Below are 14,254 nucleotides of genomic sequence, written 5' to 3'. Positions count from 1 at the left end.
TTAAAAAGTCCAGTGGGTCTATAATCTATCAGTTCCAGAAACATTGCTAAGAAGTATAATCTCTCATACCAGTGGAAAGTGAATCAAAATCAATCTCAGCTAGACCCATACTCATTCTAGTTACTTCATAAAAATCTTTAAATAATTGTTCTCAATATTTTTCACAATGCAGAGCAGCATCTTCTCCTATTCATGATAGCATGGACTGTATTCCTTCCCATATGCAATCACATAACATCCCAGTATCAATTAGAACAACTGCTTATATAGTGAAGAAAATATTTAGTGTATCTTTAGCTGTGTTTTCATGCAGTTTAGCAGATGGAAATAAGGACTGCAAGCTCCACGTGACCAATCTGCAGCTCACTAGTAAGTGCTCGATGGTCTACTACAGTTTGAAACATACTGTCTACAGAACTAGTCAGGAAATCAAATTTCATTTTTGCTCTTACCATGGATCTTCAACACCTAGTTTCTCCTTTGTTGTAAATAGCTCAATGCAATCTTTTAATTTCACAAAGGGCTTTTTGGGAGGCTTATATTCCACACTTTCATGTTTTTCAAAATCCTAAAGAGAAGTATTTCTTGAGTTAAGAGAACAAATGAAACAAAATTCATTTTAGTGATATCATCTTACTATGAACAGTAACTACATGCTCCTAAATATGGAAAACTGCTCAGAATGTGTTCAAATATAATTAAGATTCACAATTTTAGTAAGCCTCAGATCACCTAAATTGGTAGATAAGGGTAGGGGTTTTTTTACATTTCTTTTATGGTAAAGTATTAAGTTTATTACGAACTGTAGTATAACTCTCTACTCTTTTCTTAAAATATTTCTGGAAATCAACACTTCACATAAATAGTGCATTAAACTATATATTTGATTGCTAAATGTTCAACATAAAATAAATAGCTTACCTCTGCTGCATTATCATCAAAGTATCTTTTTTTCATTTCGGGATCCCAATCCAAAGCAAGAAAGGATCTTTCTAAGAAGGAAAACACATGTTCCCCTCAAAAATACATGTTTTATTATCGGAAAGCATATGCTTAATTTGTTCAAACTACTAATCATAATAAACCAAAATAATTGTTTGGTATAATCCAAAATTTGGTTTCATTAAAATGTATGAAAGTTATGTGTTTCTAAAAAATCAATAGCGTGAGTGCCATGATCAACAATGTTCTTTGGCTTGAACACAAATTATTTGGGGCATGTCTACACTACCACCCTAGTTCGAACTAGGGTGGTAATGTAGGCAACCGGAGTTGCAAATGAAGCCTGGGATTTGAATTTCCTGGGCTTCATTTGCATAAAGCCGGGCGCCGCCATTTTTAAATGTCCGCTAGTGCGGACTCTGTGCCGCGTGGCTACACGCGGCACGGACTAGGTAGTTTCACGAGGAGTAATGGTAGTTCAGACTAGGAAGCCTAGTCCGAACTACCTAGTCCGTGCCGCGTGTAGCCGCGCGGCACGGAGTCCGCACTAGCGGACATTTAAAAATGGCGGCGCCCGGCTTTATGCAAAAGAAGCCCGGGAAATTCAAATCCCAGGCTTCATTTGCAACTCCAGTTGCCTACATTACCACCCTAGTTCGAACTAGGGTGGTAGTGTAGACATACCCATACATATTTTCCTGAAGACAGACTACAGGTTGCATCTCTCTAGTCCGGCACCCTTGGGACCTGAGCAGTGCCAAACCAGAGATTTTGCCAAACTACAGGCGGTCAATATTGTCTAGTAGCATTACCAACACTTCTACTGCTATTATAACACTGAGAGCCAGGACTGGTGGCTGTAAACAAACTTTATGGGACCATAGGAAACTTGGCCACACTCATGGTAAGTACACATCCAACTAACTAAAATCATGCTGGACCATGGATGTTGCTGGACCTGAGAGTACTGAACTAGAGAGGTTCAACGCGTATAAGCACACATATACATATATGTATGCACTGGCAAGAAAACACAAACAGCCTACTCACATACGGTACAACCGTTCAAAGAAAGTGGTACCAAAAACACAAACAGCATCGTGATCACATTTAAAGAACTCGATCCCCCAATGACTTACCATCAAGCCTAAGTTGCCTATCATCAAATCTAATATGTCTGGTATCATCTTTGATATAGTTGATGTCAGTACTGCCTAAATTATTGAATTGGAATGTAAACAATCGTTTTTTGTGTCCCGTGAGCAGTTGTCCTTTGCAAGTTTCCTCAGTGCATATTCCATTTTCAGAATCATTGTCTCCTCCAACTGAGTCTTCTGATTGGCTGTTTTCATTCTCAGAAGGAAGTTCCTGATCCTGGCTGGATTCATCATCTTGTTCATCTGTCTCCATTTCACCTAACAAAATAGGGAGCAAATCAATAAGTCTGACAACGCATTCTGTTTATGCAGCATTTTAAGGTGCTTCATTTTCCCTCCTAGTACACTTTTTAATTGTTGTTAAAATTAGGAGAACTAGCAAGATTTAGACTGAAGAGTAAGATGTTTATTATACTCCACAGGACTTTTGGGCCTTTTCCATTTTCTGTTAAGTACCTCATTTGGTCTCCTACCACTTATGCCACAACTGAAGATAGTTTCTTACAAACTGGAAAGAACCCCATCCTCATCCATTGCCATCTTCAATTTTATTGTAATGTTTTGCCATTCAGTCAGTGTTCTCATACACTACTCTTTTTCCTTTCCTCATACTTTCAGCATATAAATTGAAATGTTCGCATAAATACTCTCTAGATATTTGTGACAAATAAATAGTTTCTTTTTTTGATGTCTGTGAGTATGTTAAGATTCCAACTGGCAAAAGGAAACCTGACAGACAACACATTTTAAGAGTTTAATTCCTAACCAACAATCACTGCCACTCTAATTATGCTAAATTCCTTGCAATCACTGTTTATTGAAGCAGTAGCTTTAAAAGTTAGAAGAAAAACAACATCCTGCTAAATTCAGTAAATTTGAAGCCTAAATTACCTACACCATCCAAAAAAAAAAGTTTAAATGTCAACGCTTTTAAGCCTCAGAATCACCAATTTTAAAACATAAATCTAATCTGGTGGTCTAGTAGCCATGTGATGTCTTGATCCCTGGAGAGTCAAATCTGGCTGAGTGAGAACTGGATGTACTGTAATAAACACTCCTCACATCAGTTTTTAACACTTCCTTTGGCTTAAGTTTGCAAGAAATGACACAGGCTCGGGGGGGGGGGGGGAGATTCATTTGGCCATTTTTGGGTGCAAAGAAGGTTGCCACAATGTTGTGATTGTGTGGATGAGGGTTAGAATAAAGAGGAAAAAGGGCAATTACAGTAATTGGAGCAGAAAGGTATTATGCTGAACTCATATTAAACTAGTGTAACTATTCAAGCCTTACTTGGCGATCCTTCTTCATGTATTCCATTTGGGCCATTCCCATTAATACCATGGTCCTTACAGCAGTGTAGGGATCCTTCAGTGTCTTCACTTTCAGTACATGTTTTTACATAACGGCTAAAATAAACAATGAAAAATAATGCATGTATACTAATGGGTTTGCTTACAATGAATATATGCATGTAAAATATAAGAGCACTGAAAATACATACAGTAAACTTCTGATAATCCGGCACCTTTAGGACCTAGGGGGTGCCAGATTATCAGATATGCCGGACTATCGGAAGGGGGGGCTATGAGAGGTCTGGGGTGCAGTGGGGAGGGGGAATGCACCCCTCGGTGCTGCGGGACCAACCCGGCAGCACCGTAGCTGCTCTGCCCCCGGCTTCCCCGAGTCAGCCGTTGGTCAGTTTCAGCAGCGGCTGAATCAGGGAAGCTGGGGACAGAGTAGCTCCAATTGTCTGGCTGCCCGGAGCACTTCCGGGTTCCAGATGGTGCCGGACCATCAGGAGTGCCGGACCATTGGAGTTGTACTGTAGTTATTATAATTGCTCTTACAATGGACTGTATTCCTGCAGTGCTTCACTAGTTACAGTAAATGAAAAAAGTTAACTCATCAATTGCTGCAACAAATTGTTTCCACAGAATCTTTCTTCTTGCCTTTTTTCTGAAATTATTTTATTTTGTGTGATCTCCTTTGCTCTATATTAGTTTCTGTTTTATTTGGCATCCAAGCTACACTTGTATACATAACTGGTCAAATTTAGAAAATTTATTCTGCAAGTAATACAAGGACATGTCTACAAGAGAAAGTTATACCAGTATAAGGTAAGATGTGAATTTAAAACAGATGTAATTATACCAAAAGAAGAGTGCACTCATAAGCAGAAGCTGACTCAATAAAACGTATCACCTCATTCACCTATCGTATAACCCCTTTGTGGGCATTCATATTTCAAAATAATAGTATCCAAGGGAAGAGCTATATCAGTTAACTATTCTGGTTCAATAGGCAAAACCTTCCTATTTAGACAAGTCCTAGCTACAATGATTAAACGAAACCAACACCCTTCCCTCCTATTATCAACACCCCTCTCTTCATAAAACCAACCAACCCACCCAAGCCCCTCTCCCTTCCCTTCTCCTTCTTCTGATGACACATCATTTTGGATGATGTAAATTCTGTCAAAAATCAAAGTAAAATAATTGCCTCCAAAAGTCTAATCAAAGTTCCTTAGCAATGCATATAAAAAAACAATCCATCTACAAACTCTGATTATTACTGTTGTTCATATTACAATTTTTTCCCCACATAATATTCTTACCACATTCTCAACAGCAGAAGGTTATACAGTTTATCTTCAGTATTGTTTCTAGGCACTGTTATAAGAAAAGGTTGACCAAAAAGCGAAGAACCACTATGGTGGCTGTAACTGGTGTGTCTATATTTTTCTCTTAGACAAACAGGAATTACGACTTGCTCAGTATCCTCTGTTCTGTTGAGAGCGATTTCAAATCTTAAAAAAAGAAAAGCAGGAAAGAAAAAGGTCATCTAGAAGAATCTGACAGAAAATCAATACAGGCAGTCCCCGGGTTACGTACAAGATAGGGACTGTAGGTTTGTTCTTAAGTTGAATTTGTATGCAAGTCGGAACTGGTACATATTGTAGGGGAAACTCTAGCCAAACATTTCTCCAGAGCTCAGTTTTATTCTCCCACACCTCACTTCCCTCAGTCCTTTATTCTCAAGCTGAGGTGTCTGCTGAGAAAAGCTGCTCTGCGTTTCCCTGGTCTGCTGGGGGGGGGGGGGGGTGGAGGCGCTAGCTTCATGTCTCCCTGGTCTGCTGGGGGGAAGCAGCTAGTGCGGGGTTGCCTCACCCCGTTTGTAAGTAGGGATCCAATGTAAGTCGGATCCATGTAACCCGGGGACTGCCTGTACTTCTGTTTATTGCATGTTTCTTCTATGCAATTAATTTATTTAGATGAAGCTAAATCCAATTCTACACAAATTTTTACTTAATATGAAAGTATTTCTTGACAAACAGAATATTATTTGAACTTACACATAGATGTCATCACGTTCCATAATACTACTCAAATTTTCATCCATAGCAAATATTCTGTGGAACCTATGATTGTATATATCAGTAACTATCATCTAAAAGGAAACAAAAAATTAAGATACTCTTAAATTGGTTTTAAAACACTGAAAATCATTAACATTGGGCTATGTATAAATGATTACCTCAGAAAAATCTTACCTTATCTGCAGCAACACCAGACAAAGTTGACAGTGCTGTGCAAAGGTCCAATATATTCCCAATTTTTGGAACAACTACTTTGTACTAAAAAAACAAAATATGATAATTTGTCACTCTTAAAGGACAGAAGCCTCCTGAGAAAAGTTGTCATATGTCCACACCCTTAGTGTGTATCTTTAAATTTGCTTATCAGATAGTTGACTGGTTGCTTACATCCCTAAGTGAAATGTATTTAAATTCAGGATAATAATTTTCCAAAACACCTGCATCCCATTTTCAAAAGTGACTCATGCATAGTCTGCACAATGTTAGCTAAATCTAACTCTCCTTGCCTTGACCTATTTATGCATGAGTCTACCCTCAAATTTGTCTCTGGCAAACATAAGTAGCCCATTATGGTGACACAGTTAAACCATCTCGCTGCACAGCCGAGAACAGCCATACTGGATCAGACCAAACATCCATCTGGCCCAGTATCCTCTCTTGCAACAGTGGCCAATGCCAGATGTCCCAGAGGAAATGAACAAAGCAGGTAATCAGGTGATCCATACCATCGCTTTTTCCCCACTTTTTGGCAAACAGAAGCTACATAAGAACATAACATAAGAACAGCCGTACTGGGTCAGACAAAAGGTCCATCTAGCCCAGTAGCCTGTCTGCCAACAGTGGCCAGTACCAGGTGCCCCAGAAGGGGTGGACCGAAGACAATGATCAAGCGATTTGTCTCCTGCCATCCTTCTCCAGCCTCTGACACCATTTTATCCCCTGGCTAATAACCTTTTATGGATCTAACCTCCATGAAATTATCTAGCTTCTCTTTAAACTCTGTTATGGTCCTAGTCTTCACAACCTCCTCTGGCAAGGACTTCCACAGGTTGACTACGCGCTGTGTGAAGAAGAACTTTCTTTTATTAGTTTTAAACCTGCTACCCATTAATTTCATTTGGTGTCCTCTAGTTCTTCTATTATGGGAAAACCATTAATGTTAGTTGACCTACTAAAGTCAATGCAGAGTGAGAGCAAACACTGCATGACTTAAGCCAACTAACAGCAGCTGTTCAACAATGCCCTAATTCCCTGCAACAGTGGTTGTTCTGATCACAATTGTCAATGTCACTGCCCCAGAGGTGTCACACCAGAAAACAGCTCTCTTTATAACTCCTGTGTATTTCTGAAATGCCTTTCCTGATTGCCACCACAACAAGCACACCTAGCAGCTCTTCCTTGCGTACATCTGCCCAACTGATGACATCATCTCCATGTACCAGATATGCTCATTTCCAGAGAGACAAGAGATACTAGATCTCCTGATCCTGTGAGAAGAAGAGGCTGTGCAAGCACAGCTACAGAGCAGTTAAACAAACTTGGACATCCACAAGAAGATTGCACAGGGGATACAGGAGAAGGGGACGAAAGGGACCAGTAACAGTGCTGCATGAAAGCAAAGGAACTACGGCAGGCATATAGCAAGGCCAGGTAAGCTAACAATAAATCTGGTGCTGAGCCACAAACTTTACCCCTTTACAAAAAAGCTGCATGAGACCCTCACCAGCACCCCACGGACACTGTTGATACCTAGGAGAAGACTGGACAGAGATTGCTGCTGTGAACAAGATGACAAGAACTACCCAGTGAGGGTGTGCCACAAGCCAACACGTGTTCAAGACTCAATCACAGCCTACACTGTCCCAACAATCATGAACCCAATGAACAGGAAGGAATCTTGTATTTTTCCTTACAATTTCTAAATGCAAAGAGGTGCCCAGTCCAACTTTTAATAAGACACAGGTACACTATTTTCTATCACTATAAATGTAACTATCTTCTCTGTCACTCAGCTGAGTAACTTCTCCTTCTCTTCCTCTCCGAGTAACTTGCCTCCTTTCTACCTCAATCACAGCTCAGTCCCTTTCTACTTTAACCGCTCTTACATATCTTCTAACATCTTTCTCACAACGGTCTATGTGCTTTCTTCCAAGTCTCTCCTTACGCATGTAATTCCTTCTTGAGCTTGTTAAAAGACGATGTTTTCCACATTCAAATATTTTATGAATATCCTTAGGTGGTGACTACAAAATATTTGTTGACTAATACTGGAAAGTTGGTGGCACAGTTTATATGTTAAATAAAAATAAAAATCTGTATGAACATCTCATTTTACTTGTGAGTTGTATTCCACTCCACCAAACTTTTGATACTTGTCATTTTAGACACACATTCCTGGGGCAAGGACTTTTCTTTATGTTTGCACTGTAAGTAGTTTGACAATACTAGAAAGGAACTCTCAATAATAATAAAGAGCACAACATGGATAAAGTTAGGAAATCTTTACAACAACATAGTACACTTTAACCTTTTTATTCCGGAACCCTGGGAAACAGGATTTGGCGGATTAAAGATTTTATTGGTCCAGTGAAGGAGTGAGGGGGATGCAGGAAGGGCACTTACCTTACACAACGCATCCCCTGCTGTTGCCAAGCACCGTCCCTTGCCACTATGTGAAAGGTGGGGAAAAGCCTCCAGCAGAGCACATTGCTGCTTTGCTGTTCACCTAGCTGGGGGTGGGAAGGGATAGTGACATTGTACAGAGCCACTTCTGCCTCCGCCTACCAGGGTCTGTTACCATGGGTGTTCCCCAATTAGGGACACCGGAAAGTTGGAGGTTACAGTATTGTAAAATAAATTATCAATATCTTCCTTGAAACTGACTAGAGTTAAAGTAAAATGTATCCTTTACAAAGTTTCCTCATTAATTTGTAACCTTTGAGATGAACATTAAAAAAAAAAAAAAAAGCAGCAGCATACCATCCTAACAAATCTGTCAGATTTAATCCTTGTTCTTTCAAGTATTAAAAACATGAAGACAGGAAAAAACTTTACATAAAATGTGGTGTTAAACAACAATATTTCTTACCTGCATAGGTTTATTAAGTGGATCCATTCTAACTAAATATACTTCCAAAGTGCGTTCCTTTCTCATAGGTAATGGAAGTGTCAAGTAACAAAAGGGATCAAAGGTTACAGAAATCTTAGCACATTTAGGGCAAACTAGAGTGGATTTAAAAAGACCATGAAATATATCTACAATGATGGAATCATTTCTTTTTAAATGGTTCTCCCAGGCTTCCTCAGCAACCACCTACAATTAAAATAGAATTTGGGTTATAGCAAAAAAGTAGTAATGAAATGCACATAAATAGATATATATACATACTGTATATACATACACAAATACATACGCTAATGATACAAGTAGCTGATATGAAACTATCGACTACATGGGTTAAATGCACAAAGAAGTCTGACCCCAACAACCACACAAGAGCTGACTATAGCAGTGGCACCTGAATAGTTAAGAGGCCTGTATGAGTTACACACTTGTTAGGATGGAAACTCAGAAGACAGCTCCTATGCATGTTTGAGCTATTCCATGTGGATGAGTAACTGGATAAAAATTACATTTAAGACAAAAGTCTCCATGTGCAGTAGCCTGTGGCCAGTGTGTAGAATGATGCTCTACAGACAAACAACTTAGGAGTGTGACGTTTTCCAATTAGGAGTATAGTTGAGAGAGGCAGAACTCAGGAACTGATGAAAGTAGGAGATTGCAAGACCAAATGCGTGACTTATGTATAGCCTTGATGCTCTATGTGCACTCTCTTTTCAAAATAATTAGGAATTGTGCTTCTTGGTACAGTAAAACCTATGTCTTGAGTCTTGGTACAGTAAAACCTGTGCTATCCGTAACTAGGGTTGCCAGGTGTCCAGTTTTGAACTGGACAGTCAGTCCAGTATTTGAGCTTTCTGTTTGGGAAACAAATTGAGAAAATATAAATGTCCGGTATTTTCTAAATAAGATGTAATGTAGATTGTGATTTAATGTCAAGTGTGTACAGTATTATGTTGAAACCATCTGACAACCCTATCCGGAACTTAAGCCTCCAGAAAACTGTAGAAATTGGTAAATTTCTGATGCCGGGAGGGGAGGGAGGGGGGAGAAGAAAGAAACTGGCCTTTTAAGTGCTGGGCCGGTCCTCAGATGAGCGTGCAGCATGTACCTGAGGGAGGGGTGAACGGCAGCTAGAAGCAAGCATCTTGGCTCCCCCCGCAGCTCCTGGCACCCCCGGCAGGCCAGCCTCCCTCCTCCTCCGGGGCAGGCCGCCCCCTCCATCTCTGCCCTCTTACCCCCGAGTTTACACCCCATCCCCCCACCAGGCTGCTTCCCCCCCAGCAGGCCACATCCTGGCTCCCGTGCTCCTCCTCAGTTAACCAGAATTTTTAGGTTACCAGCACGCCCTAATCCCCGAGCGTGCTGGATAACACAGGTTTTACTGTATCACTAAATGCACTTTCACTGAAAAGATAACCCACGAAGCAGCCCCACAAAATGTTAATGCTTGATAAAGGGGCAACAATATATTACAACCTACTAAAGTATTAAGTAATGAACTAAAACAAAAGAAAATCAATAGTAGGAACATTACCTTATCTGGCCTCCCCTCTGCATCCTTTAATTGAATATAAGGCTTTTTCCTAATCCGATTCAAATCCTCATGTAAACCATCTAAGAGAAAAGCTAGAAGTTCTTGACAGTCTTGTTGCTGATATCCAGAAAACTGAGGTGCAAATCGTCCCACTTGTGTCTGTAGAGGACATATGAGAATTTTCAATTTGGGAAAATTTACCATTTGGTTTTGTGTAAACAAATAAAAAAGCAACGGGCTACTGTTGTGACACGATATGTAGACAGTAGTACTTGCATCTGGTACCTCGTGTTTTCAGGAATGGCTGCCACCCAGTGGCTATAACAAGGAATATTACCTAGCTGAACATGCTTGAATAGGAGCTATGGGAGGAACTCCTGGAAAGGAAGGACGTTTATATAGTTAAACACAATGGCACTCAGGAGGTCTGAGTTCTATTCTCAACTGTACTACAGACTATTATTCTTTGGACTAGTCACTTAACATCTCTCTGAGGGTATGTCTACACTACAGCATTATTCTGAAATGACACGTCTACACACAAAATGCATTTCGAAATAGCGTTTCTCTATTTTGAAATAGCACATCCACACTGAGTGGACCCTGAATCACATTTAAGGCCGGCCAGAACCAGGTCTGGCAGGGCATCAGGTCAGGAGTCACTTTGTGTGGCTGCTGCCTGAGGCTGAGGCCTATGCTTAAAGGGACACCCCCCAGACAGCCCATTCTCAGCTTTCCCTGCTTGCTTGCCTCATTCAATGAGGGACAGCAAAGTATTTTGTCTCTGTGTACTCTGGTTGCCCTCACTCAGGACACCACAGCACTCTGCAACATGGAGCCAGCGCTTCCCCGGGGCACTCTGGTGCTTCTCGTGGATGCATTGCTGCGAGCCTGGCTGCACTTTCTGCAGGCTGCCATCCAGGAGGTCCATAGGGGGGCGGTCAGTATGCAGGAGGCCCTGCGGGAGAGCTTCCATCCTGAGGAGCACTAAGAGCCTCCCTGGTCTGCCCCACTGAGGGCTTGTGCCTCATTCCTCCCTCACGTCCTTCTGCTTACCCCTCCCTAACTCCCTTTCCTGATGTCTAATAAAATACATGTATTTTCATGAACACAAACTTTCTTTCTTTAACAAAACTGGTGGGGTGGGAAGGGGGCAAAATGAAACTCTGGTTAGACTGGGGAAAGGAGGTGGTAGAGGAGAGAAGAGAGGGTGGGAAACGGGAGGGGGAAACCTGGAAGGAGGGAGCTGAAAGGGGGAAGCAAGGGGAAGAAGGGGGAGGGAAAGTTCAGGGCTCAGAGTCTCGCCAGACCAATTTGATTTTCATGAGAATCTGCTCCTGGGTTTGCATGTGGCCTTTGGAGGCCAGGCTGGCAGCTATCCTGCCATAGACGGCCACGTTCCTCTGTCTAGTGCGGAGATCATGGACATTGGGGGCATCTCCCCCAAAACTGAATAAGGTCCATGATGTCGACCCTGGACCAGGAAGGCGCCCGCCTTCTCCGGGCCCTGGTAGGCTCCTGGGAGCTGGCAGACTGCTCCTGGGGAGCGGTGGAAGGCTGGCTCCCAGTGGCTTGCTGGCTCATATTTTGGGGGCACTGGGCCAGGGGCAGTGACTCCTGGTTCTGGGATGGCACGTTTGGAGCTGGCACAGGCACTGTGGCCAGTGTAAACCCCTTTAAGGGCTCCAGGGAACAGGGAGGGAGAGGAGTGTGCTTGGTTGAGGCTGGAGTGGCCTCCAGGGCACCCTGCGAAGGCTAGAGGCCTCCTATTTAGATATAAGTTTCTACACAGCACTTATTTCGAAATAGCTATTTCGAATTTGGCGTTATTCCTCATGGAATGAGGTTTACCAAATTCGAAATAAGCACTCCACTATTTTGATTTAATTTCGAAATAGCAGTTCGGCTGTGTAGACGCTGGTAAAGTTATTTCGAAATAACAGCTGTTATTTCGAGATAACTTTGTTGCGTAGACATACCCGGAGACTCAACGTCCCGATCTGGAAAGGGGTGCACTATAAGGATAAATTCTGAAATGTTTAAAAGCTTCAGAGGCATAGCCAAGTTAGTCTGTAACTGGAAAAACTTAAAAATGAATAGTCTAGCACATCTTTGTGAGGCAGACAGATACTGTATGGTAGTAAACAATATAACATAAAATGGGAATACAGGCTGCTATGTCAGTAGAAGAGAAGTAGATTACAACTCTTCAAACTGGCTGAATGAGGAAGAATGGTCTCTGATATTTCTTTCAGAAATAATTTGAGCCTGGCAAACAAATGCTAAATGAGGAACGCTTGAGCCACAACGCAACCCCAAAAGTAGGAAAGTGGGGTATGGCAAGGGAAGGTCATATCCATAATGGAAGGAGGAAATAAGATGATGCAATGATTCAGTACCTCCTCCCCTCAATCTCTGTCGGCAAGGCACTAATGAAGCTTGGCCACAGTTTAATGCTTCTATTCCTGGGTAAACATTATTTGCTTTCTGGGTGGTGAAAGGGCCCTACAATGCAGACCTACTACTGCTGAGGATAGTAATCACCAGTATGTGGGAGGTAATCTAGTGAAGTATAAATGGGGGAAAAACCCTCTCTCAATCCCCCACTAATGTAAACAGAATAGAAAATACTATAATTTAGAGATATATGTAAGAGACAAAAAACATTGTTAGAGGAGAATAAGGTAAAAATATTAATGAAAGAAAAAATATGGAAGCGGAAAAATATACAGAACAGAAGTAACTGACTAGAAGGCAATCGGGATTAACAACAATTAAAAACATTAGCATGTTTATTAACAATAATCAAAATCTAATGAAAATCTGAGATATAATAATACAGTATCAAATAAAGAGGAAATTACAGCATAGTATAATGAATCAGCTGTGTCATTTAAAATACTATAAAGAGGTCACATTAATTTTTAAAGATTAGCATAATACAGGAAATACACCAAAAATGGTTTTAAGTTTCCAAATTATTAAAATAGAGAAGAGAAAAAGTCTTTTTCTTGTAAAAGAGTCCAGAAAAATAAGGGCATATTAAATTCAAGATAAATAGTCCTCAAATTAATCAAGGGAAAGATGTGACACTACAGAAATGAAGCTAGAGTATATTCAGAATTAAAATAAATAATGAATACAAATTACAACAAAAAGAATAACTAGGGTGTTTTCAGTATTTTGTTTAAGAAATTAAGTAGTTAACTGAAAAATTGTTATAATGTATACAGAGCTGTTGTAGCTATGTTGGTCCCAGATTATTAGAGAGACCAGTCAAGTCAGATAATATTGGACTAACTTGCGTTCATAAGAAGGAGAACTTTCAAAACTTGGTTTTCACCAAGAGAATTTGGTCCAAAAGAAGATATTACCACACACACTTTCTTGCTCTATATTATTATGAGGCACTGAACTGAACAGACTGCTAGCTCATTTTCAAAACCCAATTTTTAAAATTATTTGTTACAGATTTTATAAGTTGTATATACTTACGTTGTGAAAACAAATTCACCGTATACACTGAAAGTCAAATTATAATTTCAGTAGCACCAACCTTAAATGCTCTCGGTGTGACATAGCTGTATTTTCCTGACCACATTTGCTTGATGAGGTCTGCATAAGATTTTGCTATTTCACCTCGCATTCCTAAAGGATTGTCAAAATTCAGCTCGTCCTGATATTTGTCATTTAGGAAATATTCTGTTAGTGGAGGGGTGTTGCTCAGACACTGTGAATGGAAATATTAAATACTTTAAAAAATACTCAGTCTTCGTTAAAGTAGCCATTTTTCTGCAAGTTGAATATAATAAATATTGTATTGTTAATAAATGAATTATAATACCTGCAGGAAAGAAACTGAAACATTCCACAGAAGCAGTAATTATGATAGACACTGCAGCCATGCAGTATATTTGAGGATCTTGTTGTATTGCGTTTATGAATATTCATAATATTTGGACCAACAATTGTGGACAAATCCAGGGGGAGAGGGTTAGTATAGCTCCCCCAGGAAGTAATAACAGTGGGGAGAGATATCGGTTTAGGGCAGTCCAAGAAGCAGTACAAAGGAAGAACTTGGGCTATAACAGTTGCATGTAGAAACTCAGGGCATTATTTCC

General features: G+C 40.5%; 1 protein-coding gene across 8 annotated transcripts in view; it reads right to left on the bottom strand.

The window, feature by feature from the left end:
* The window catches only part of USP15 (ubiquitin specific peptidase 15), a 139,140-nt gene that overhangs the window by 14,998 nt on the left and 109,888 nt on the right, over positions 1-14,254 (bottom strand). For all 8 annotated transcript variants that reach the window (XM_075930764.2, XM_075930758.2, XM_075930768.2 and 5 more), the window contains 10 exons: positions 13,690-13,863; positions 10,134-10,292; positions 8,564-8,788; positions 5,650-5,733; positions 5,452-5,546; positions 4,714-4,905; positions 3,390-3,505; positions 2,082-2,357; positions 922-992; positions 453-568 (listed from right to left, as the gene is read on the bottom strand). In XM_075930764.2, coding sequence (XP_075786879.1) covers positions 453-568; positions 922-992; positions 2,082-2,357; positions 3,390-3,505; positions 4,714-4,905; positions 5,452-5,546; positions 5,650-5,733; positions 8,564-8,788; positions 10,134-10,292; positions 13,690-13,863 — 1,508 coding nt within the window. The remainder of the gene's footprint in view (positions 1-452; positions 569-921; positions 993-2,081; positions 2,358-3,389; positions 3,506-4,713; positions 4,906-5,451; positions 5,547-5,649; positions 5,734-8,563; positions 8,789-10,133; positions 10,293-13,689; positions 13,864-14,254) is intronic.

This window comes from Pelodiscus sinensis, chromosome 1 (genome assembly GCF_052426305.1).
Source record: "Pelodiscus sinensis isolate ZL-2025 chromosome 1, ASM5242630v1, whole genome shotgun sequence".
Taxonomy (NCBI): domain Eukaryota; kingdom Metazoa; phylum Chordata; order Testudines; family Trionychidae; genus Pelodiscus; species Pelodiscus sinensis.
The sequence above is the reverse complement of the archived record's forward strand: the minus strand, read 5'-3'. Positions and strand labels throughout refer to the sequence as shown.